This window comes from Saccoglossus kowalevskii, chromosome 2, assembly GCF_978046115.1.
Source record: "Saccoglossus kowalevskii chromosome 2, keSacKowa6.1, whole genome shotgun sequence".
Lineage (NCBI taxonomy): Eukaryota > Metazoa > Hemichordata > Enteropneusta > Harrimaniidae > Saccoglossus > Saccoglossus kowalevskii.
In genome coordinates, this window is record NC_140642.1 from 32,824,457 (window position 1) to 32,848,026 (window position 23,570).

Sequence of the window (23,570 nt, forward strand, 5' to 3'; positions counted from 1 at the left end):
AAAATTAGATCTCAACATATTTTAGCAGTGACAATCTACATAGTAGTATTTCAATAAAGCAGTCAATGTGTCTGTATTTTGGTCACTGTAAATCCCAGTCTGATTAAAATAAAATCCTAGTTTGGGTTTTTTTAAATTGTTAATTATTTAATTTTCATATATTTAATAAGACGTAATAATAACATCAAATTACAGAATTTAAAAAAAAATAAAGTAAAAATAATAATAAAAAAAAATGGGAAATAAAAATACACCTTATTCAATACATCTGATTTTCCAAATTCGTGAAAAAAAGTTCTGTCAGAAGCAAAATTTTGAGATCATGTTAAATTAAATGTATGAAACTGAAGGGCAGGGTTGATTGTCATACCCAGGGACTATTTCCTTTATAGCGGGCTTTACAGTTGTATCGTGTGATGCCCTGAAGGACGTCTGTGACACCTGCAACCTCAATAAGTAGTGCGTATCGTCTCGACCTGACCGGAGTTCGCTGTGACCGGTCATAGACCTAATAAACAATCAACACGTACGCTCAAACTAAATTGTTATTAACAAGTTAGGGGGCACCATGTCGCTAACCTTTCAACCAGGAAGTACTTCTCCAAATGTTTATCGCGGGATATGTCTTCCGAGGAAGAAGATTATATGTCGGATGCGTTTCTGCTTGGCAGGTATAGTAACTTGTTCGTATCTTATTTATGTCTATGTAATACTATTTATTGTTTCATAGACCAGACTACTAGGCCAATAAATAAATATTAAAGCTCCCAACGTGTTAACCCGAAATCTTGAAGCTGCAGCTCTGGATTTTACTGGTGTCTGATTTTGGCGTGTTCTTTGCATCGATAGTCTGATTCGGGAATCGCATCGAGCTACACAACTGCCGCTAGCAGATACACTGGGCAATAAATGTATAAAATTGTATTGTAAAGACGACCAACTCGAGGAATAGTGAATAGCACTTCAATTCCGTCGATTCTAACATTTTCACGTTAAGAAGTGGCACTACTTGCTATAAAACACGCCCACCAACTGCCTGAATACTTTCTTTATTATAGCATGTATGAAAAGGGCAAATGATTGTCATTCGACTACTCGAGTATTTTTGTTTGAATCTAAAAAAAACAATAATCCATATTTAACCCAGTATGTATGCATGATCCTGATACAAAGCCCTGTTCATCTGCGAGAAATGATTCTGGACTCATTTATAAAATTTTATTGAATCACAAAATAACACAACCTACTGTATTCAACTTGTGTGCAAACTTTCACCTGAATCAGGTGATACAGCTAGGACTCAGCATGGAGTGAATCAAAATGGTCGCCAAATGGCCATTTTTGTTTGAATCTAAATAAAAAATTATGACATGCATTTGTAACCTATTATCATGCATGAACAGGATATAAAATAAATCGTCCTGTTCATCTCTGAGATACACAATGTACATTTGTTTGTGCATTTGTTTTTTTGCATATTGACATCATTCAATAGCGCCAAAACACTGATCGAAATCAATCATTTCTGTCTGGTGGCCTTTTCGCTTTCATGAATGTTGGTCCAGAGCCATATCTTTGACATGCCTTGATTAACTACGGTACATACAAACTTTTAACCTATATATACATCATGTCACTCATGTTGACATGCATTTGTTCTTATTCTTAAATTTTTGGGGTGCTCAATTCAGTATTTTAATATCAATATATTACATGTTCTTGCCAGTGCTGCATCTGTTCGTCCTGGACTGGTACCTGACAAAATAGCTAAGCAATACAAGAAAGAAGAAAAAATAAAACAGTTGAATTTGAAGAGTAAAACCAAGCCACTAAAAGAGAAGGAAAAAGAGCACCGAGAAGAAGGACTACAAAATGAGTTGAGCAGTGACAATAAAGGTTTTGCTTTACTTCAGAAGATGGGTTACAAGAAGGGCATGGGACTTGGAAAACAGGGTTAGTTTCAAAATTGAACCATTACTCTTTGCTGGCCATTCTAAAGATGGCACATTTAGAAAAGTAACATTTTTTGTCTAAATTACAGGGACTGGTAGATCTGTTCCTGTACCAATAGAAATTAAAACAGGTAATTATATTTATATTCATATGGTTTTGTTTTATACTGTATGTTTCCTTAAATTGTTGTTCGTCCATCGATGCCATGAGGACCATCTAGTCATCCTGGGGTCGGAGTGATCTAGCTCTGTGAGTCTGCAGGTGGCTGGTGAGGCCAATCTGCGCCTAGAAAAGTCTCTGGCATTAAGCTTCACACAGGCTTTTCAAATGTCTTGGTTCCCACTGTGATTGCCTTGGTGCCCCTTGGTTATTCCTATATTTGAAGGCAATTTTTTGTAAAAGTTCAAGCCCTACATACAGCAAGTGTGTGTTGGGATATTTGGAAAAATCAAATCTGAATAGGCTTTCTTGTCACTTTCTGGGAATGATGTATAATTTCATTTATTTCTCGTAATGCACATGTATTTGCACATTCATTATTATGATATAATTATTATAATTACCATATCAGGAGCTCATTCATTTGTGTCTGCGGATTTTATCTTGTTTGACCTAAAAGATGCATAACATTTTTGCAGAAAATAATACAAAATCTATGGTTGCATCAACTTTTGCTGTGTGTCTGGATCCCAGTCTCTTGATACTCCCAGTGAGCCAACAATGATTTTGATTTGATGTACATTTTTTATTTGTTCTTTATGTTTCCTCATAAACACACACACCTTATAATATAATAACTATGTCGAAAATTCTCTGTTGATGAAGGTAGGGGTGGTCTTGGCAGAGAGGCTTTGTTGAAAAGAAAACAAGAGAATGCTGAAAGACTTCACCGGGAAAGGATGGCAAAGAGAGTAAAAGATGAAGAGAGAGAACGAGAAGATTACCGTGATAGAACAAGTACTACATTCATTCAAAGACTTATGGACAAAGATTTATTTCAAAGTCAGAAAGCTTGCGAACATTTAGACAGACAAAAGGTACATGATGACTGAGTGTATGAAATGTTTTTTTTTTTTAGCAGGAATTATATATTTCCGGTACCGGTACCCCTTGTTCTGCTACTGATTGGAACGTAGACGCTAAGCGTCAGTTAACCAACTATCATGTTAATGCAGAAACACTAGAGTGAGAAATTAGTTGCAGTAGAATTACCTTTTGCACAACCATTCCAAGTTTCCTCTCCTGTTCTGTTTTTGTATTCTGATTCTTACAAAAGTTTCCTTTCATACAGTAGGAAATTATACTAAAATTAGAATTTTAAAGCATTCATTTCTAACGACTCCACTAAGCATTATATCATGTGATTAATTAGTCATGAAAACGTTCAATTAAGGTAGCGAGACTATTATTTGTGTTGAAAATTACGATTTTCACATTTACTTATTAATTGATGAAATGCACTATAAACCTTCATCTGATAAAGTCAACGTAACCTAGAATGTCATGTAAGTTGGTTAAAATGTTGATTTTCTGAGGGGAAGCAAGGCAGCTTCAGTAGTGTTTTCCAAAATCAACAAAACAGGTTTAATCTGTGTGCCTATAAGTTTCAAAGATAAACTCAAGACAAAACAATGTTAGGATGTATTATCAGTAGCTATCTGACACACAATGAGTGTTTCCAAACATTTGCGTGGTTTGTCTCCGCCCCTGTTTATTTCACAGATTAGTCATTTGCATATGAATGTGTCAGACAGCCACTGAAAAAAATATTTGATTTTAGTGTTTTCATCTGCCGATTTTATCGAATTATTGCTATCCCATTCCTTTATTTTTTGGTTTCCAATAGCCTTACACATTTGGATGCCCCTACACATGTTAAAACAGATCTTGAATGGAAAACAAATCGATTGTGCCGATAAACAAGCTTGAAAATCTTTGCTGTGACTTCATGGACGTTTTCTAGTAGTTTAAAATATGTTTTTCAAAATACAAGGTCTTTAACAAAAAATAACGTATATTTATTGTCGTCGGATTAACACCAAATTTTCACAGCTTTGAGATGACAATAAGAGGAACTTGAATGTGTCCAGACAAACTATTTTATGGATTATTTACCAATGTATTGTGGTTTGAGTTGGGGGCAAACAAACTAATAAGTAAACAAATAAGTTACATATGTATTCATGTAATGCGAAGCCATTGATATAATTTCTCTAGAGCTTGGTTCAGGCAATAAAATTCTTTGGGATTCGCTGCAAACTAACACAGTTGGGGTCTGAACACGTAATCCACATTTGATCTGTTTTAGACGATGTACCGGTAACTGTTCTATAATCACGTCAGTTCTATTTGCATTATAATTTCGTAATCTTGACAGATGCTATACAAAAACATTCCCCCCTCCCTCTAGAGACCAAACTCATCTGTGATATAGATGGTGAAGAGTTTCGATCTGTAGTCATCCACCTATACAAATTAACAAATTTGAGACATTTAACAAAATTATTGCTGTGAATATACAAGCATTTAAACAATGAGAGTGTACAAGTAAGATAATATACGATGAAAACCTTGTGCTGATTAAAGAAGAGGTAATAACGTTACCTGATAAACATACATACATGATTTGCATTTTTAAATTTTAGAATTTAGAGGAACCAGTAGAAAAGTGGTATTGGCCAACCTATCCAAAGTTGGAGGAGGAGGAGAAGGAGGAGGAGTCTGAGGAGGAGAGTGACGAGTCTGATGAAGAACCTGTTGATGATATAAGTGTAAGGATAATTTATATGTTTGATCACATGACCCATTGTTTTGACAGCTCAATACATCCTGCATAATTAGAATATGAACATCCTGGATAATTGTTAGAGCTTGTAGGATGTGATGGTATTTTCTAACCAATTGATCTCAATAGTATAGCGATTGTTGCATCAGACTTATGATCAAAAGACCAGAGTTAAAATTTTAACCTTGCAGTTGAACACTAAAAAGGAGAACAAAAACCCCTAACCCTGGGTAATTGTGCCATCACCCCAGTGAGGACAATCCACTGACTGGAAATTTTGGTTAAGCGAGATGACCGTCACATGTGCACATGCAGGAATTGAGTCCCAAGCGATGATAACAACACACACTAAGAACGCTAAGTCTCATGAGTAGACGCTTGTTTGTAAACAATGACACGCTATGGCCATCTGACGCATGGGCAGGTGACGACTCCACCACTTTAAGGTCCGCATGTGTTTGTGCTGACACTGGCATATCTGCAATTGTTTTTTGGAAGGTTAAACCTTGCATTTAAACTATATTGTCGATCTCTAGCATTCAGAGTTAACAGTTGTTATTATTTTGTTGTTACTGTACAGGTAGAAGAAAAGTTATGCACATTGACCAACTATTTAAGGAAGCAGTATTTGTATTGTGTTTGGTGTGGTACAGCTTATAATGGTATATAAACTCAATTAATATTGTTCTGTTTCGTGTACATTATTCAATATTTACTGAGGTACCGGTATATGTATGTTCTGTGATGTATCACATCATAGATATGGAGTGAGGTGTGTACGCCATTGTATGAATCCACATTATTTCCATCAACTCAGATCTATAACCGTCACAGATATATTCTTTTTAAAATAATTGTGTGCACCATGATTCTGTGATAAAAATCAAAAACAACGTATTGAAATGCTATCACTAAATGAGTGATAAAACGGCCACCAGTCAGCCATTTTTAAATCAAAGCTTGAAAAAATACTATTATACAAATGCACTGATTTCAACCCCAGACTAATCGGGTCTGTGCATAGTCCCCAGGCACCCAAGTACCAAGTTTTATTGGAAAGTGATGATTAGTATTAGGATATTTGTGGAAAAGCCATAAATTAAATTATGCAAATGAAGCAATTAACATGCACAAATTTCTACCCCAAACTAATCAAGTCATCGCATTATTTTTGACCAATTATGTACCAAGATTCATTGAAATATGATGATTAGTACTCTGAAGCTGAAAACTGACTAATTGTTATGCAATTTAGGTAATTAATAAATTTATGACCTGAAACTTTCATGTCTGCACAATGTTACAAAGCATCTAACAAGTTTCATTGGAATCAGACAGGCAGTTTTTCAGATATCTGTGGAACAGACAGCAGACAGACAGACAGACAGACATATCAGGGGGTACACACATATGCACTCACAAAGATGGACTAACGACAAAACACCTATTGTGTGCTTCACTAAACATTGTACACTATGGGTGATAATCATACCAAATTATGATTTTTTTGTCTTTTATTTCAGATGAAAAAGACTTGAATGAAAACTGTCCTGGAGATACTGCCAAGGCTCATGACTAGTCAGCATGTAGATGCAATACAATTCAATAAAGTCATCCGGCACTGACGTATCATAGATAATTGAACACTGATTGTAGCAGATGATAACTAGTCTTCCTCAGTGCACAGTACAAAAGTGGCTATGAGTCAAGATTACCCCATGTTCAAACAATATCTTTGGAATTTTTCATCAGATATTTCAATTTTTGTCTCACAAGATTTGTGCTGAACTCAGTCATTTGCTTATTCAAATTGATTGAGTTTATTCAACACCAATTACCCACACCAATTGTGAGTAAATTTGAAATAAGGCTGTCTGTGCAATGTCATATGATTATTTTGGAGTATTTTCAATATGCGTCTTGCTCATCAATTATTGCTGGTAATATCTTCAGCATTGCATTCTTTGATTTTAAAACTTCTCATTATCAAGTCATGTGAATTTGATATCTTATTTATATTTTACATTTAATAAAAGTCTCTTTTTACACAATATCTGTTATTTTATAATATACCTCCAACCTCATCTCATAATTATCCAAGAAAAAAACATGACTTATCGGGGCTAGCGACTTACCGAGGGTCCTGGCGAAAATGTATTGAAAATGGATAAAAAGCACATGTGTTTATTTATAGTATGTTTTCTTTATTTAAATACATCATAGCATCCATGATGCAGATTGAGCATCGCCATGAACCGAGACTTTGTGTATAAGGTGTCTTTTTTTTGCCAACAAAACTTGCGCCATCTACACCGAACGAGGATACCGCCGCCACCTATTGTATTGCCGTAATTGATCATGACAACCAGTAGGTGTTAAGTTGTCTACTCTAGCATTTTTAATGGCCATATTAGTTCTTTTACTGTACTTCATAACTGCCGGCAAAACAAAATAGAATTTTCGGGAGCCATTCACCTACCTGCGACTTTAATAGCCAAAATCATGACTTACTGAGGAGTCACTGTATTGACATTACCATAATCAGGATGGTTTCTAAGATTTTATTTTATTTTGGTACAAAGGCAAGATATAACAGGTCTCATGATCCCTTTTTTATATTTATGGATTTAAATAAAAATTAACCGACTGGTGGCTTTTTTTATTCAGCACAAACTAAAATCGCAAAAAATTGAACATGTCATCAACAGTTTATCAAGCATGCCCTGTATTTTATTCAGACTTTGTATGAATGTCACACATGATGTATTACTTATGCACATCAATTTGTGTTATTTGATTCAAAATGACCAACTGTCAGCAGTATTGGTTTTATATTCATGTGTCTAACCATTTCTTGAACATGCTTTGACTGATTTAGTTCAAAGCATGTACAAACAAGTCATTGTTAATGACACAGTCCCCGTCCAAAATTTTGTGATCTGACATATCAATTTGATGCTGATGAAGTCATTGAGATTAGATTGAAACCATTAATAGGAGATGGATTTGTAAAAAATTATGATTTAGTGCTTTTACACGAGAATTGGACATTGGGCAATCATATTGAATCAAATTACAAAAATAATGATGGTGTAGTTGTATCTCTTGGTATACTATCTTTGTACAAAATTTAAACAAAAATGTTTATGGCATTCAAGAGAAAGTAGCATGGGTATCATGAAAAAAAAAATGGCCGCCAGTTGGCCATTTTTGCTCCGATCATAAAGTAACTTGACACGCATATGTAAGACATTATGTATTGTCTTCATGTGTAGTTTAAATGAAATTCGTCAATGAGTGTCTGAGATATAGCTCGTCTGAATGGACGAAACGAACCCAAATTAATAGTCCCCGTTTTCGGTCTTTGTCCGAACAGGGACTAACAAGCAGCCTGTCGGTTGAGATAGCTCCGCTGTTAGCAATGCACATTTCAATTAAAGAACAGAAGATGTCATTAGAAAATGAACAATATCAGAGGTACATTACTTGGGGTTTGCAACTACGGTGACATGATATCAAGATCCTGTTACAATCTCGCGCTCGCATAACCGTTCCAACTCAGAAAAATGTGAATGCGCATGCCCGCGGTAACTAGGATACTGGGATGTACAAGTGGATCAAAATAGCTGCTCACGGTATGACGGATTAAGATAACTATATTTTCTGTACATTTTCGATGTATTACATTTTTTTTCACTATGAATGTGGTAATACGCAATGCACATTTCAATTAAAGAACAGAAGATATCATTAGAAAATGAACAATATCAGAGGTACATTACTTGGGGTTTGCAACTACGGTGACATGATATCAAGATCCTGTTACAATCTCGCGCTCGCATAACCGTTCCAACTCAGAAAGCAGCTCACGATATGACGGATTAAGATAACTATATTTTCTGTACATTTTCGATGTATTACATTTTTTTCACTATGAATGTGGTAATACGTGTTTTAATGTTTTATTACAAACCGCCTATGTCATGTCAGAAGGTAGTAGCATCAGTCTCGCTATGTACGAGATGAGACTTGAATGGGATCTTGGCATGATGTCACCATACAGTACTATGTGCGCTGCAAACCCCAAGTAATGTACCTCTGACAATATGTATAGTATCAAAGCAATCAGACTTGAATGGTGGCCATGTTAATTTCATTTGTATGGGTCCTTCCATGACATGCTTTCGTTCCAAGCTGATACAAAGAAAAATAATGGTATTCATATACATATTTGTGCCTGGTTCAGTTTCATTCAAACATGTTCTTTTTTGTAATTATGTACATTATTTTCATGGTTTGACTCAAAATTGGTGGATCCCACTCATTTCAAAAATCGAATAGTTCTCGTGACCAGATTCAGTACCTGTGCAGTGCTCTCTAGCATTTGAATGCTCTGCATATCATATGGACTGAGCAAATCCAAACAACTCGTTTTCCAGCAATACATTGTACATTACAATGAAACATACGTTATATTATGATATATGAGGCCATGTAATTCTTTTCCAAAAATAGAAATCCAATCTAATACAACTTTTGTTCATAAAATTTCATGCACTATTATTCTAGGGGGCCAACATCTAGGCATTTTCAACACGTGGCAATCACGGTGCAAACAAAGGCTGAAAATGCTCAGGAAACTGTACTTTGGGATGGTTTTTGAGACTCCCCTGAATAGTGTAACAAGATTTTCCCCTGCATGTGTAGCATATATAAATTTGGTTGTTCAGGATTATCGGTACTTCAAAGTTGAGTTTGTGTTGTTTTCTTGAATTTAGCTATTTTCAGCTTGCGCAGAGCCCATAGAAATGCATGGTATGGTGGTATCGGTACATGTTTTGCGCAGAGCCCATAGAAATGCATGGTATGGTGGTATCGGTACATGTTTTGCGCAGAGCCCATAGAAATGCATGGTATGGTGGTATCGGTACATGTTTTGCGCAGAGCCCATAGAAATGCATGGTATGGTGGTATCGGTACATGTTTTGGCAATGTGGAATTTCTTGTGACGTAGCTCCGCCCCCAAGAATCAAGAATACCTGATTTGATTCAAACTTGGCAGGTAACCACACATCATGGTTTGCAGTATCTCTTATTTATTCAAGCTGATCCAATATGACCAATTGGCTACATTTTCTTTATTGACATTGTTCATGTAATGTTTATGTTCAAAGCTGGATGGTACATCAACAGCAATACATCTACATCAATTTTGTGGTTTTGTCCAATATCCAGTTTTAGCAATTTAATAATCTGACCAACATCATTGCTGCTAACAAGAGAAATAAATTGGGAAAACTAGTTAAAATTTCCTGCAGTATGGTCACTTGTCAATAATGGCTTGTTACAAATTATCAACATTTGCTGGGTACAGTACATTGGTTGTACGTGATTGCTTGTGTTGGCAGCTGAGTAATGGTTATTATGATTGGAGACAATTGATGAAGTATGTGAATTAAGCCCGGAACAAAATATTCAGGTTTCTGATCATTATGTGCATCAGTTAAAAACGTGTGAATTGTTTTCAGCATTTTATTTAAATTTTTATGACACACATAGAAATTGACCAGAAACATTTTTATTTTTTTTTATTCTGAGCCTCATTTGTTAGAAACCAAACAGTGTACATTGTAACAAACAGTGTAGCACTTCAATTCTTCCAGAGTTTTGAACTTAGTAGCCACATTTTTCAATCAATACATCCTAGAACTCATCTTTCAGAGCAACAATTACATGCATGTTTATTTATCTCGTTGATCTGTACTGTCTATAAATATCACGTTGAACCACTTTCACTATCCACTACTGTAACATTGTTTACTTTCTCAAGTTTAATTCCATGTTGTAAGTTTTCTTTAATTTTCTTCTGCTGTAGTCTTTTTCTGGCTCTATCATACCGACAGACACACCTAGGGTGAAACATACAAAATACAATTTGAATGTCTTGAATAAAATTTGTATTGATTGACAGTTGCCATGAAATCTCATAGGTCCATCATCACCATTCAAACTTGTTATCAAAGTTAATGAAGTTGACCATTAGTCTAGAAGGGATGATGCAAATTTTGTTTTTCATGATGTAAATTTTTTTTTCTTGCCTTTCTATATCAAATGTAAGTGGTGCTTTTGTTTCTGTAATTGTCCCTTGTTCTGTAACTGTTTCATGACCAAGGTTTTTTCTAATGATCATCCCCATAGACCTCCTTCATACACTATCTGCAACACTCCACTAAACCCTGTAATTATGATTTCCACATCTGTCATTAATTTGTGCAAAGGTGACGCACACTAATATTATATGATGTCATAAGATACTTTATGTTCATTAGCCAGTTTAAATGCTGCATGCTGGGAAGTTCTCAATAATCTCATGATCTAAGATTCAAAATTCAAATCAGAACTTAGCGTTAGTGGAATGTGGCATATAGAGATTAGAATGCTGCATAGATTATAGTTGTTAACAGTTTGCGACTTGCAGCGAGTTGATCGCTGCAATCCTGGGCATAATATCACACCCCACCGCACCTGTGTTCAGTGTCCCCACCCCAACCACTAACCCCATATCTTTGAAAAATAAAATTGTCCATTACCATGCTCCAAGTGTAATGAATCCGAATGACAATACACTAACATCGGCTGACCTCTTGACACGACCTATGAAGAGAAACAAAATCTAAATTGGTATAATGGCGGAAGTATCATGCAAGAACAAATCCACTTATGTTTCAAAATCAAATCCTTCATTTGTGAAAGCATATCTTAAACTTGCATTTGATCAATACTGCCACGGTTACCCAAACATATTACTTGGATTTGAAACTTTACCCTGGTATGAGATAGCAAATTGGTGAATATACCTTGCCTTGGCATGGCTTGCAATCAACAACATGATATTTCATCACTATTGACACTGTGAGCTGGTGATGAACCTTAGACAGACTAAATCACTATCAATTTATGAGCTGAAAATATGTGCTGTTATAATCAATATTCAATTAGTAGATTAGTATTTTTTTCAAGTGTACCCAATAGAGTTACTGTATTATGATACTCACTTGTAAACATGAAATGTGCTAGTCCAATAACAAGACCACTTCCAACACCTGTCATGAAGGCTGTCCGACTACATGGTATTTTGAAAAAACCCTGAAATCAAACACATTTATCATCAAGTGACATGTGTATGGATATTATTGGAATGGAGGGAAAGCTCTTCATAAAATTTGCATAAAAAGGAAACAGCATAATGCTCCCAGATGAAAGAGCTCAAAAAACGCAGGAAAATGCAATTTATGCAGTTTCTTTGGTATCTCTTTTCATTTTCTATCTAGATATTCAACTTTTCATTATCCTGCATTATGTAGTCCACCATTATGATTATCCAGCAAAGGATTATGGGTAAGGTATATATGGTAGCCACTTTTGTGAAAAATTTATAAAATGATTTTATCTATAGCTCAAAAGTAGTAAATAATAATATGAGGTTATTACGAGTATACCTCAAAGTATGCACGAAGACAGAACAGCGGAAATATCGACTGACTCGCAGCAGAGGTTGATGCAACGGTGTACTGTCTGAGTGCATACTTTGAGGTATTCTCGTAATAACCTTATTATTATACATCTTTTCCTTCCAAAGATACATCATGGGAATGCCGAAATTCAAAAAGTTTAGAACAGAATCAGCGAACTTCTTTGTGTAGAGTTCAGTCAAACCCTTGTGGCAGCCACACTTACGCACGTAATCATTCTATATTCGGACTTCGCATTTCCTTATATGGTAGGATGAAAATACCCTGTAAAATACCGCAAAATTACAGCATGCGCTATACTAACTTATGGCGTTATGGTTTCAGATGTATATTAGTAGTTTATATAAAACCATTATTTTACACATGGGTGGCGCCATGACCACTGCCTTTTAACATGAATAAATAAGCCCTCCAATTCAATGGATTAACTATAGGGGGGGACAATGGGGCATATACAATTAAATTGTGCAGCGCTGGAAGATAGGATTAAGTTAAGGTTAGGGGTGGGGAAAGAAACTCTTTCCCACATTTGTTGTTGCCTATCTGATGTAAACATAACTTACGCGAAGATGATAAATATATCATCGTTATTATTAATATGAGACAATTAAAACCGTAACTTTATTAAGCTGGTGGGAACTACATTTCATGTTCTCATGTGTGCGATTTGTTTCGATTTCAATATCATAGAGCAAAGATATATACCTTTTCTCTGCTGTAGCCGTCTGTTTCGGTTTCCGACATAACCCTTGATACAGATGGAAAAGAATAATGGTCTGGTTTTGTTTAGTTTTGAGCAGCCAACCACGGGAAATACAGGTCACACATGTACGTACGCGAGGTCATGTCACCAGACGATAGAATGGGCAAGTAGTTCAAATCATTGCGCCCTGAGAATATAGTTCAAGGTTTAAATTTTAAAAAAATAGCAACAATTTGAAAATATTTGATATTAAATATGTTTCTGTTCTTGTAAATGTACAACTGGCGCCAATTTATCTTCTTCCCAAAAAAAATTTATAATAAAAGTGCGCATTAACTTGTATTACATAAGTTAAGTGATGCGGTCTTTTGCCGAGCCGAATAATTGAAAGCACGTAGTCCATTCCAGTCCGTGGTTTTGAAGTTTTAGAAGTGTCAAAATGGTAAGAGTCTTCGACGATTAATTGTTGTAGATACTTTTCTCATGTAGCGGTCTTTCTCTACCACATTTTATTCGTATTATGCCATTGTTCGCAGTTTATCAAGCCAGCTTCATTGACATTCATCATGTGCAAATGTCACCGTCGGCCATTGGCCTTAGTTCATGCTAATAATGATTACCCGGCAAAAAATATCTTGTATTTGGTTGAGACATAAAGAAAGACAAATGTTGGTATCATAGGGATTGCACACAATATTTATTTTTCAATGCGTTTGAGCTTCTTATTCGTTGAAATTCGTAGTGAAAGAAAAAGATCAGCGTTTGACCTCAGACATCTGTAGCCTGGGTACCAAGCTAAATTCCAAAGGAATTTTTTGGAGAATCATGATGCTTCAATCAATCATCTGATGCTCCTGCTAATTTTGTGAAGAATGGGAAAGAATTTCTCAAGGCCCCAACCTAATCCCTAACCCTAAACACTCCAGGCCCCCTTCCAATGTATAAGCATATGCCCCTGCTAATAATTGTGTCCTGAAGGACCAGGGATCACTGAAGGAGCAGGGTGAGAATTAGAGTTGTGGGTGGTTGGTTGAGGAACTCTATTGAAGAATGTAGATGTTGCTAATTTAATTGTCATTTTTACTTCAAACAAATGTTCATTCATACATTTATTACACTGATTTTACAGTGAAATTATGTGAAAGGAACAAATTTACTTTGTATGCAGAAATTAAAATATGGTGGTTCTCGTGGAACACGTGTTCAAAAAAACAATTAAGCAAAATATTCATTCTGTGTGCATCATATGGGACCCATTGACTGATATTTTGTTTTTATTCATATTCTTCACAGTACAGTGCCGGATTCAGTTCAAAGTTTGCACACAATTACTACTCGTAGTTATTTCATGATTTGATCAAATTTGTGTAATTTACACTCCTGGATTTCTGGTACATGTAGTGATGGAATTTGGCATTGAATACAGATGGCACTGTGCATTGTCAATGCTTGTTTTAATTTAGTATGAATAGACTTCCTTCAGCATTTCCTTGATATTTAAATGTTCTTTTGTTTTCTCAGAATATAAATAAACTGTTTTGTGAATAAAATGTGTCCAATTTTTGTTATTGTACTTATTGAATTATTTTTATTTTTTTCTAAGTCTGAACCAATTCGTGTTGCTGTTACTGGGGCTGCTGGGCAGATTGCATATTCCCTTCTGTATTCTATTGCAAGAGGTGAAGTATTTGGTCCAACACAGGTATGTAATCCATAATGACTCAGAATTATTTACCGACCTAACCCTTGCAGGTCACACATCTTGGTATTTAGGGATATTCTTAGGGACAGACATCCACACATTTTCACCACCTGGCAACCATCACAGTCAAATCAAACATCAAATGCCAAAAACTCAGAATACTGTACTTTTAGGTAGTTGTTGAGAATCTCCTGAATATGCAATATATATATAAATTTGGCTGCTCAGGATTACTTCAAAATATATGCTGTTTTCTCAACTTCATTATTTTCACCGGCTCTTAGACAGCAGGTGGCACAAACCCCGTAGAAATGCATGGTACAGTGGTACGCATCTTTGCAGCATAGTACGTTTTGTGACATGGAGAATTGATGTGGAAAGAGTTCAAGGCCTCCTGACTCCTAATCTGAATAGTTCAGCACCCCCAATGTAATTCAATCATGTTTTCCTGCAGTACTTGAGTGTACCATTGTTTTGTCTTGCCCCTCTGGATACACTTGCTGTTGGTATTGTATGGAGCTTGGTTTTTTGAGCGTTGGTAGGGTCTTGGGTACTATTGGCCATATATGGTGCATCATCATGCCAATCTTGAGTCGCTGCCCTGCTTGAAATACCATGATTTTGATTAGAAAATTAACTCGGGTCTAATATTCTAATTAAAAAATTTTTTTTTTGCCTGTTTGGTGGGGCTGTTTTGTTTACTTTCTAAGCCTTTACTATTTTTAATTTTTCAGCCAGTGGTGATGACGTTATTGGATATTGCTCCAATGATGGGAGTTTTGAATGGGGTTGTAATGGAACTAATGGACTGTGCCCTACCATTGCTCAGCAATGTAATTCCTACAGATGATCCCGAGGTAGCTTTTGCAAATGTTGATGCAGCAATCCTGGTAGGAGCTATGCCGCGCAGAGAAGGCATGGAGAGAAAAGACTTGCTCAAGGCTAATGTGAAAATCTTCATGGTGCAAGGCAAAGCTCTTGATAAAGTTGCCAAAAAGAATGTGAAGGTCAGTACCAGATGATAATCTGTTTATCAATTTATCTGAATTTAGGATATGTTCTTCTCCTGCAATCATGGTGACAGATTATACTTTCAGAAACTTTATCAAATTCTACAAAACCATTTTCAAATGTTTTAAAAATTTTTCTTGGATTTAGTCTGTGTCGATCTAACTTTATAACGCAGTAAAATTTGGTACAAAGGCAAGTAGAAAAATTGTAAGAATGGCAAATAATTTTGGAAAAAGTTTTACTGAACATTTCAACAATAAAATCTTAAAATATGTTTCAGAATTGTAGGTACTTGATATTATTCCCTTTTTGGCATTTTTTGGCAGATTTTAGAATTAGTTTTGTGGAATAAAGTGAACTACTTCAGATTGTTTTTATGTGTACTTCTAACAGCAGAAACTAGTAGTTAAAATTCTGGATTGAACTAATGTATGTTGGTTGAACCACTCGTATATTAATCTTTCAGGTTCTGGTTGTTGGAAATCCAGCTAATACAAATGCATTGATCACAAAAAAGTTTGCACCATCAATTCCAAAAGAAAACTTCACCGCAATGACAAGACTGGATCAAAACAGAGCTCAAGCGCAGGTACTGAAATCACATTCCTATCACCTTCAAATAAGCTACATTTAACATGTATATATTTAAATTTTCATTGTAACCTTTTAATCTGGCATCATTGGTTTATTCAAAGCCAAAACATACTAATGTGTTATGCCTACTGCAAAAAATAGTTTATATTAATAATTTATTTTCACCAAAACAGATTGCTGCACGCTGTGCTGTTCCTTGTAATTCTGTTCGTAATGTTATCATCTGGGGTAACCACTCGTCCACTCAATTCCCTGATGTACGTCATGCTGTTGTAAACAAAGATGGAAAGGATTTACCAGTTTATGATGCTGTCAAAGATGATGCTTGGCTGAAAGGAGACTTTATAACAGTAGGTAGACATTTTTTTACTATGTGCGAGGCACACAATAGGAATTTTTACTAGGACAATGCACATGCCTGATTAGTTTTTGGTTAAAATTCATGGATATTAATCACCTGAGTTGCATGATAAGATCCAATATCTCAAGTTCTATAATCATCACATATCAATAAATCTTGGTACTTAGATGCTCTCGGATGATGCCAAGACCTGATTAATTTAGGTTATAATCTGTGCATACTAATTACCTAAATTGCATAATAAACTATTTTTCCGATTTATCAAGAACTAATCCTCTCATTTCAATTCTATGAAAACTTAGTACATAGCTGCCTGGGAACCATCAACATGATTGATTTTGGATTAAAATCATGCTCACTGCTTAACCTAATTTGCATACTTTTATTTTCGCTTGGAATTTCAGATTTTTCCACTGAAATCTTCCATTTTTACTTTCTATGCTTCCAATTTTCTCAGCTGGGAGTTTTTTTTCTTAGCGTTCTTTGATTGTCTTTACTCCCATCTCCCCATGTATAACAGAGAAAAAAAATATTTTGAAAAAAAAATGTTCATGCTGAGTAAATGACCAACTATAACACTAAGTATTTTCAGCTTGTCAGAATTGCTGTATAAAAAAAAGTTTTGGATTGAATAAACCTGTCAGAGGTACAAATTGTATAGGCTTTGTTTGCTTTTCCTTTGTTTTCACTGTAACAATATAGATCTGAAACGGGTAGAAGGTTAATAACAAGCCTGATTACTGATAGAAAAAATATTTTATTATATTTGTCTCTACAAACAATTGGGCTAATCTTCACTTGTATCGATTTTGCTAATTATATCTATATAAACTGCGTGTATAAATGTGTGGAGAGATAATCAACAAATAAAGATGGAAAAAATATTTATATATTTTGTTAGTCTTGATTATAGTAAGTGGGAAAAATTGTGGATTCATGACATGTTCCTTGTCTGGAGTTCTTTCGACTCAATTTGTCATTTAAAGGCTTGTGTCTCTATCTTAAATGAAGGCTGTAACAATTGTTTGTTGGGACGTTTTTTCTCTTCACCTATTTCTACATCCATTGACATTAATAGTTATTAACTTACAGACTGTACAGAAGCGTGGTGCTGCAGTGATTGCTGCTCGTAAACTTTCCAGTGCCATGTCTGCTGCAAAGGGTATTGTGGACCACATGAAAGATTGGTGGGCCGGTACAAAAGAGGTTTGTTCGACTGTTATTCATTTTATAAAGCACCAACATTTAAAAATCTGATCTTCCATGTTCTTTTGGAGATTTAGTGCAAAGATGAAAACCCAATCAGCAACAGAAGTTGTCAGCTTACTTTTACAAACACAACTTTTGAAAGATGCTGAAAATAATTTGAAATAGCAACATGACATAAATGAACTTGTTTAGCACTGAGGACCTCAAATCATAATGCTAAGTGCTTTTGAATTTTGTTTGAACAATGCATTTTACAAGTATAGTATGTTAATAAAAATAGTACAGTTATCTCAATTATTATACATCTTTTACCTATTTGTATTAATAATTCAATGATAGATTTTAGTATGATATGGCAGCCAAAAGCTACTTGTGCTGTGTGAACATTTGCATTCAGTGACAGGATTTGTTTATTCACCGCACACTGTAGCACTTCTGTGTCCAATGTAAACCGAGGGAATATTCTAAATGTGTTGTCAATAACCCATAATAGTATTAGGTGGGCTGGTGGGTGTGCAGGATCTAGGATTGTCAGGTAATATTAAAAGCTATATCTATTTTAGTGTTGAACATACATCTGCTTTGTTTTGCAGGGTGAATATGTATCCATGGGTGTCATATCTGATGGCAATACTTACGGTGTTGGAAAGGATTTGATATTCAGCTTTCCATGCAAGGTTGCAGCTGACCATTCTTACCAAGTAGTTGGTGGTCTAGATATCGATACCTTCTCTCGCGAGAAGTTGGACATCACAGCCAAAGAGCTCACTGAAGAAAGAGATGATGCGTATGCTTTCTTAGAGGTTGACTCAAACTTGTAATTGGATAACATTGAAAGCATATTACATGTTGTGTACAAAGTAGTAGTAGTTTTGGAGTACATGCCAGTTAATTTACAAGGTGCTAGATATGTAGGAAATAAATATTTTTATGGCATGTACTGGTGTACAAACATATGGTCGCTTTTACAAATTTCACTAAAACTGAAATATTTTTGTCAACCCCAATTTGCACAAGCACTTGAAGCATGAAATCTCCCTGCTTATGAGCTCAGATAGCTTATTTAACAAAGAAGTTCAAGATCCAAGTGTGTCATGCTGATTTTTACTTAGCTAAGAATATTGTTTGAATACATAAATGTACAGTTTTGTAGGTTTGAATAAACCTTGTGCTTGATTTATACTGTTTATCCACTGTACTTGGGTCTTAAAATATGATTTCAGACTATGGTATCCTGTACAAACGCATTAATCTGCATTGCTGTCCACGATTGTATTTAATTATTTAAGTGTAAATGCACAGACCAATTTAGGTTGTATGTAAATGTCCAATCGGCATGGTTTGTATGATTGTTTTGAATAAATTAATTTCTGGTCAATGCAAGTCTGCTGTCTCGTGTTGCCTCATGACATTACTTTGTTGGTCTTCGTTTAAACAAAATTCAAAACTGGGACTGTTCGGTCTCTGTTCATTCATCCGGAATCGTATTTCAGAACCTTGTGGACCAAATCTGTTCACTTTTTGCATGTGCCTAATACTTTATCTGGGACGTACTCATGTAGTGGTTTACTGATTCAAGCAAAGATGGCAGACTGGCAGCCATTTTGTGTTTTGAAATTGTATCTTGTGCATGCTTTGTATTTATTCAAATTTGGTACATGCACTGTACATTTTAGATTACATGTCCATGGCAATTTGTTTTACAATCGGATAAAAGATGGCTGCCCGGCATCCATCTTGTTATTTTTGAAAATGTTGCATCTTGGACAGAATTTGTTGGTTAGAATTTGATACAAAAATTACACACGAATGCATGTCCATGATAAACTGTCGGCTATCTTTGGGAGAGTCGTTGAATACATCTAATTTCTGTTGATACTTGCCCAGCAAATTCTTCACTCCATTACAAACTATGCCTTTGGTGCACACAAATGTATTTATTTTTGGCATGAATAACATTTTCCAAAATTCCTTCGGAGACTGTCGTTAAGAATGACTTGTTATTAATAGAAATGCATGTGTGGTATAAAGGTCATGCACCATAGTAAAACTCAATGACTGCTAATGCTGAACCTTGTAATATTAGCTAAAATTGGGTGTTGAAAATGAGGTCAATAATCTATTAATAGGACGTTGAACCCATATTTTTTGACCATCATGGAATATTGACCTAAAGGGCACTGCATTGTTTAATAAGTCCCATACTGACATGCAAAATGTGTGCTGCAAGAAGACCACCACCATTACCTGCTATTTTTGTATAAGCAATGCAATTCTTTCCACATTAAAATCCATGCAGGTAGTGGCAACAATAAACTAATTAGTTTCTGTAGTTGTGTTCTGCCATATACAAAACTAGTTTGTTTTCACTGAAATCTTGTTTGCAGGCATGGCTGTTCTCATAGCTCGTTTAATGATTCCTAATACCAGGCAATTAAAATAAATTTGAAAAAACTGGTGTCTGGCATCACCTTATTAGTCCCCGTTCGAACGGAGTCCGAAAACGGGGACTTATGTTTTGCCCTGTGTGCGTGCGTCCGTCCGTGATCACCTGTATCTCGAACATGCATGGACCGATTATGTTCAAACTTCACTCATACATCACACATTATATGGGACATATGCACATGCATTTTTTTCATGATCCGATTAACGATAGCCGAATAGCGGCCATTTTAAGGCCGAAAATGCATCAAAATGGCACATTTTCACCATTCCGGACCCGGATCTCAGTTATGCATGGACGGATTTCGTTCAAATTTGGTACATACATTAAACATAATAGGACCTTGATGCACGTCATTTTTTTTTTCGGATCAAGTTCGAAATGGCCGACTGGCGGCCATTTTGTTTTAAAGAATTCAGATCCGTATCAGAGACATGTCTGGATTGATCAAGTTCAAACTTCACACACACAAGGTACATCATGTCACAAATATGTATGTGCATTTGTTTCATGATCCCATTAACGATAGCCAAATGGCGGCCGCTTTAAGGCCGAAAATGCATTGAAATCGCACATTTTCACCATTCCGGACCCAGATCTCAGTTATGCATGGACGGATTTCATTCAAATTTGGTACATACATTAAACATAATAGGACCTTGATGCACGTCATTTTTTTTTTCAGATCAAGTTCGAAATGGCCGACTGGCGGCCATTTTGTTTTAAAGAATTCAGTTCTGGATCCGTATCCGAGACATGTCTGGATTGATCAAGTTCAAACTTCACACACACAAGGTACATCATGTCACAAATATGTATGTGCATTTGTTTCATGATCCCATTAACGATAGCCAAATGGCGGCCGCTTTAAGGCCGAAAATGCATTGAAATCGCACATTTTCACCATTCCGGACCCAGATCTCAGTTATGCATGGACGGATTTCATTCAAATTTGGTACATACATTAAACATAATAGGACCTTGATGTACGTCATTTTTTTTTTCAGATCAAGTTCGAAATGGCCGACTGGCGGCCATTTTGTTTTAAAGAATTCAGTTCTGGATCCGTATCCGAGACATGTCTGGATTGATCAAGTTCAAACTTCACACACACAAGGTACATCATGTCACAAATATGTATGTGCATTTGTTTCATGATCCCATTAACGATAGCCAAATGGCGGCCGCTTTAAGGCCGAAAATGCATTGAAATCGCACATTTTCACCATTCCGAACCCGGATCTCAGTTATGCATGGACGGATTTTGTTCAAATTCGGTACTTACATTAAACATAATAGGACCTTGATGCACGTCATTTTTTTTTCGGATCAAGTTCGAAATGGCCGACTGGCGGCCATTTTCTTAAAGAATTCAGTTCTGGATCCGTATCCAAGACATGTCTGGATTGATCAAGTTCAAACTTCACACACACATGGTGCATCATGTCACAAATATATATGTGCATTTGTTTCATGATCCGCTTAGCAATAGCTGAATGATGGCCATTTTAAGGCCGAAAATGCATTAAAATCACGTATTTTCACAATTCCAGAACCGGATCTCAGTCATGCATGCATGGATTTTGTTCAGATTTAGTACAATGTGTTGTACATATGCAGGTGCATTTCGGTCATGATCTGCTTTGAATGTATATGTCACTCAAATATGAACGGAACGGGGACGTGTCATTGACAATGACTTGTTTAGTTGAACATTTGCACACAAATGCTATATTCGAGGTAATATAGTAGGTTTTGTCATTTCATAAACGCTTTTGAATTGACGATCATTTTGTCTGGAACCATTTGTCCATTCAAACTTAATACCAGGTGTTCATTTTGTTGATTCATGTTCATGCCGATTCCTCACCAATATATTGTCTAACATACCTAAGATTTTTAAATAACACATTTTTTTTAGAGATAAATGGGGTGATGCACGTTGGGCTATTTGATTCCAAGTAATATTCTATATACTGAGAGATGCATATGCGTTGTAACATAATTGCTGACTGACCTCCATTTTGTTTAAACAAATGCAGTACCAGGGCCATATGGTTGACCAGTTGCCTTGAAACTTTACACATACATCACACATATCATAGATAATCTCAGGTACTAATCACATTTCAATGAAACTTACATAGGACAATGCACAGACAGATATTGGAAATATTATTATTGCATAATTAATAAATTTTCAGCTTTTGATATTTCAAATACTATTACATCATTACTTTTCAATGAAACTTGGTACATATATGCTCTAGAACAATCCAAAGACCTGATTAATTTGGGGTAAAATCAGTGCATATTAATCAAATAATTTTCATAATTAGTTAATATATCGCAAGTACTAATTATCTCATTTCAATGAATCTTGGTACATAGATGTTCTAGGACAATGCACAGACCTGATTAGTTTTGGATAAAATCAGTGCATATTAATTACATAATTTGCATAATTAGCCAATTTTCAGCTTTTACACTGATATTCCATGTACTAATTATTCCATTTCAATGAAACATGGTACATTGATGTCTAGAACAATGCATAACCCTGCTCAATGTTGGGTTACAATCAGATCATATTAATTACCTAATTTGCATAATAATTCATAGTTATTGGTTCTAATCGCATTTCAATGAAACTTCGTACATAGATGGTCTATGACAGTACATATCTTAATTCGATGATTCTTGGTACATGTATACTATAACACAATGTGATGATCTAATTAGTTTTAGGTTTATTTATATACATCTATAATAATTACCTAATTTGCATATTAATTTTCTTTTCAGCTTTCCACTAGTTTAGTTAGGATTAATCCTCACATTATAATGAAACTTTGTACATGCATGCCCTGAAACAATATACAGACCTAAATCTATGCGTGATAAAAATTGCTTAATTTGTATAATAATTCATTTGGTTCATTGAGGTAATCCTCAGACATGATTAGTTTAATGTTGATAAACTTGCATATTGATTACCTATTATTATCCCAGATTTAAATTGAATTCATCACAGAGTTGCTGTGCAATTAATTTGACTAAAAACCATAGATGAAAAAGCAAATGTATATTCTGTTTGTATTATAAATTGTGATAATGTGAATCACATTGCTTTCATGTTGTGTATCTCAAATAGCAGACAAATATTGGTTGCCAAACTTCTCGTTTAATAAGCAAATCTTAAATTTTGAATTAATTTTAATGTTTCTCCAATACTCTCACAGCACACAGGAGTTCTTTCTAAGCTTTCTTTGAT

General features: G+C 35.3%; 3 protein-coding genes across 3 annotated transcripts; 2 read left to right on the plus strand and 1 right to left on the minus strand.

Annotated features, from left to right (window-relative positions):
• The first annotated feature begins 541 nt into the window (after positions 1 to 541).
• Positions 542 to 6,789, plus strand: LOC100375951 (G patch domain-containing protein 11-like). The gene is made up of 7 exons (XM_002731525.4): positions 542 to 671; positions 1,727 to 1,953; positions 2,042 to 2,083; positions 2,779 to 2,990; positions 4,599 to 4,724; positions 5,319 to 5,400; positions 6,262 to 6,789. The coding sequence occupies exons 1-7, from the start codon at positions 622 to 624 to the stop codon at positions 6,315 to 6,317; spliced, it is 795 nt and encodes a 264-aa protein (XP_002731571.3). The 5' UTR covers positions 542 to 621; the 3' UTR covers positions 6,318 to 6,789.
• Positions 6,790 to 10,311: 3,522 nt separating this feature from the next.
• On the minus strand, positions 10,312 to 13,116 carry LOC100375659 (cytochrome c oxidase assembly protein COX20, mitochondrial-like). Its single transcript, XM_002731523.4, has 4 exons — positions 12,976 to 13,116; positions 11,794 to 11,884; positions 11,329 to 11,392; positions 10,312 to 10,647 (listed from the first exon to the last, which is right to left on the minus strand). The coding sequence occupies exons 1-4, from the start codon at positions 13,012 to 13,014 to the stop codon at positions 10,515 to 10,517; spliced, it is 327 nt and encodes a 108-aa protein (XP_002731569.1). The 5' UTR covers positions 13,015 to 13,116; the 3' UTR covers positions 10,312 to 10,514.
• Positions 13,117 to 13,324: 208 nt separating this feature from the next.
• LOC100375508 (malate dehydrogenase, cytoplasmic-like) lies at positions 13,325 to 19,233 on the plus strand. The gene is made up of 7 exons (XM_002731522.4): positions 13,325 to 13,415; positions 14,577 to 14,675; positions 15,410 to 15,682; positions 16,153 to 16,275; positions 16,454 to 16,630; positions 17,734 to 17,847; positions 18,444 to 19,233. Exons 1-7 carry the CDS (start codon positions 13,413 to 13,415, stop codon positions 18,669 to 18,671), a joined length of 1,017 nt encoding a protein of 338 aa, XP_002731568.2. The 5' UTR covers positions 13,325 to 13,412; the 3' UTR covers positions 18,672 to 19,233.
• Positions 19,234 to 23,570: the final 4,337 nt, after the last annotated feature.

Bases quoted from the DNA above. Each gene is read 5' to 3' on its own strand.
- LOC100375508 (XM_002731522.4), top strand. The intron at 15,683-16,152 runs GTCAGTACCAGA...TTAATCTTTCAG, and splicing joins TTGCCAAAAAGAATGTGAAG to GTTCTGGTTGTTGGAAATCC. The intron at 16,276-16,453 runs GTACTGAAATCA...TCACCAAAACAG, and splicing joins AAAACAGAGCTCAAGCGCAG to ATTGCTGCACGCTGTGCTGT.
- LOC100375951 (XM_002731525.4), top strand. From the start codon at position 622: ATGTCTTCCGAGGAAGAAGATTATATGTCGGATGCGTTTCTGCTTGGC. The intron at 672-1,726 runs GTATAGTAACTT...TGTTCTTGCCAG, and splicing joins GATGCGTTTCTGCTTGGCAG to TGCTGCATCTGTTCGTCCTG. The intron at 4,725-5,318 runs GTAAGGATAATT...GTTACTGTACAG, and splicing joins AACCTGTTGATGATATAAGT to GTAGAAGAAAAGTTATGCAC.
- LOC100375659 (XM_002731523.4), bottom strand. From the start codon at position 13,014: ATGTCGGAAACCGAAACAGACGGCTACAGCAGAGAAAAG. The intron at 11,393-11,793 runs GTGAGTATCATA...TTCTCTTCATAG, and splicing joins AGCACATTTCATGTTTACAA to GTCGTGTCAAGAGGTCAGCC. The intron at 10,648-11,328 runs GTAATGGACAAT...GTTTCACCCTAG, and splicing joins TTCATTACACTTGGAGCATG to GTGTGTCTGTCGGTATGATA.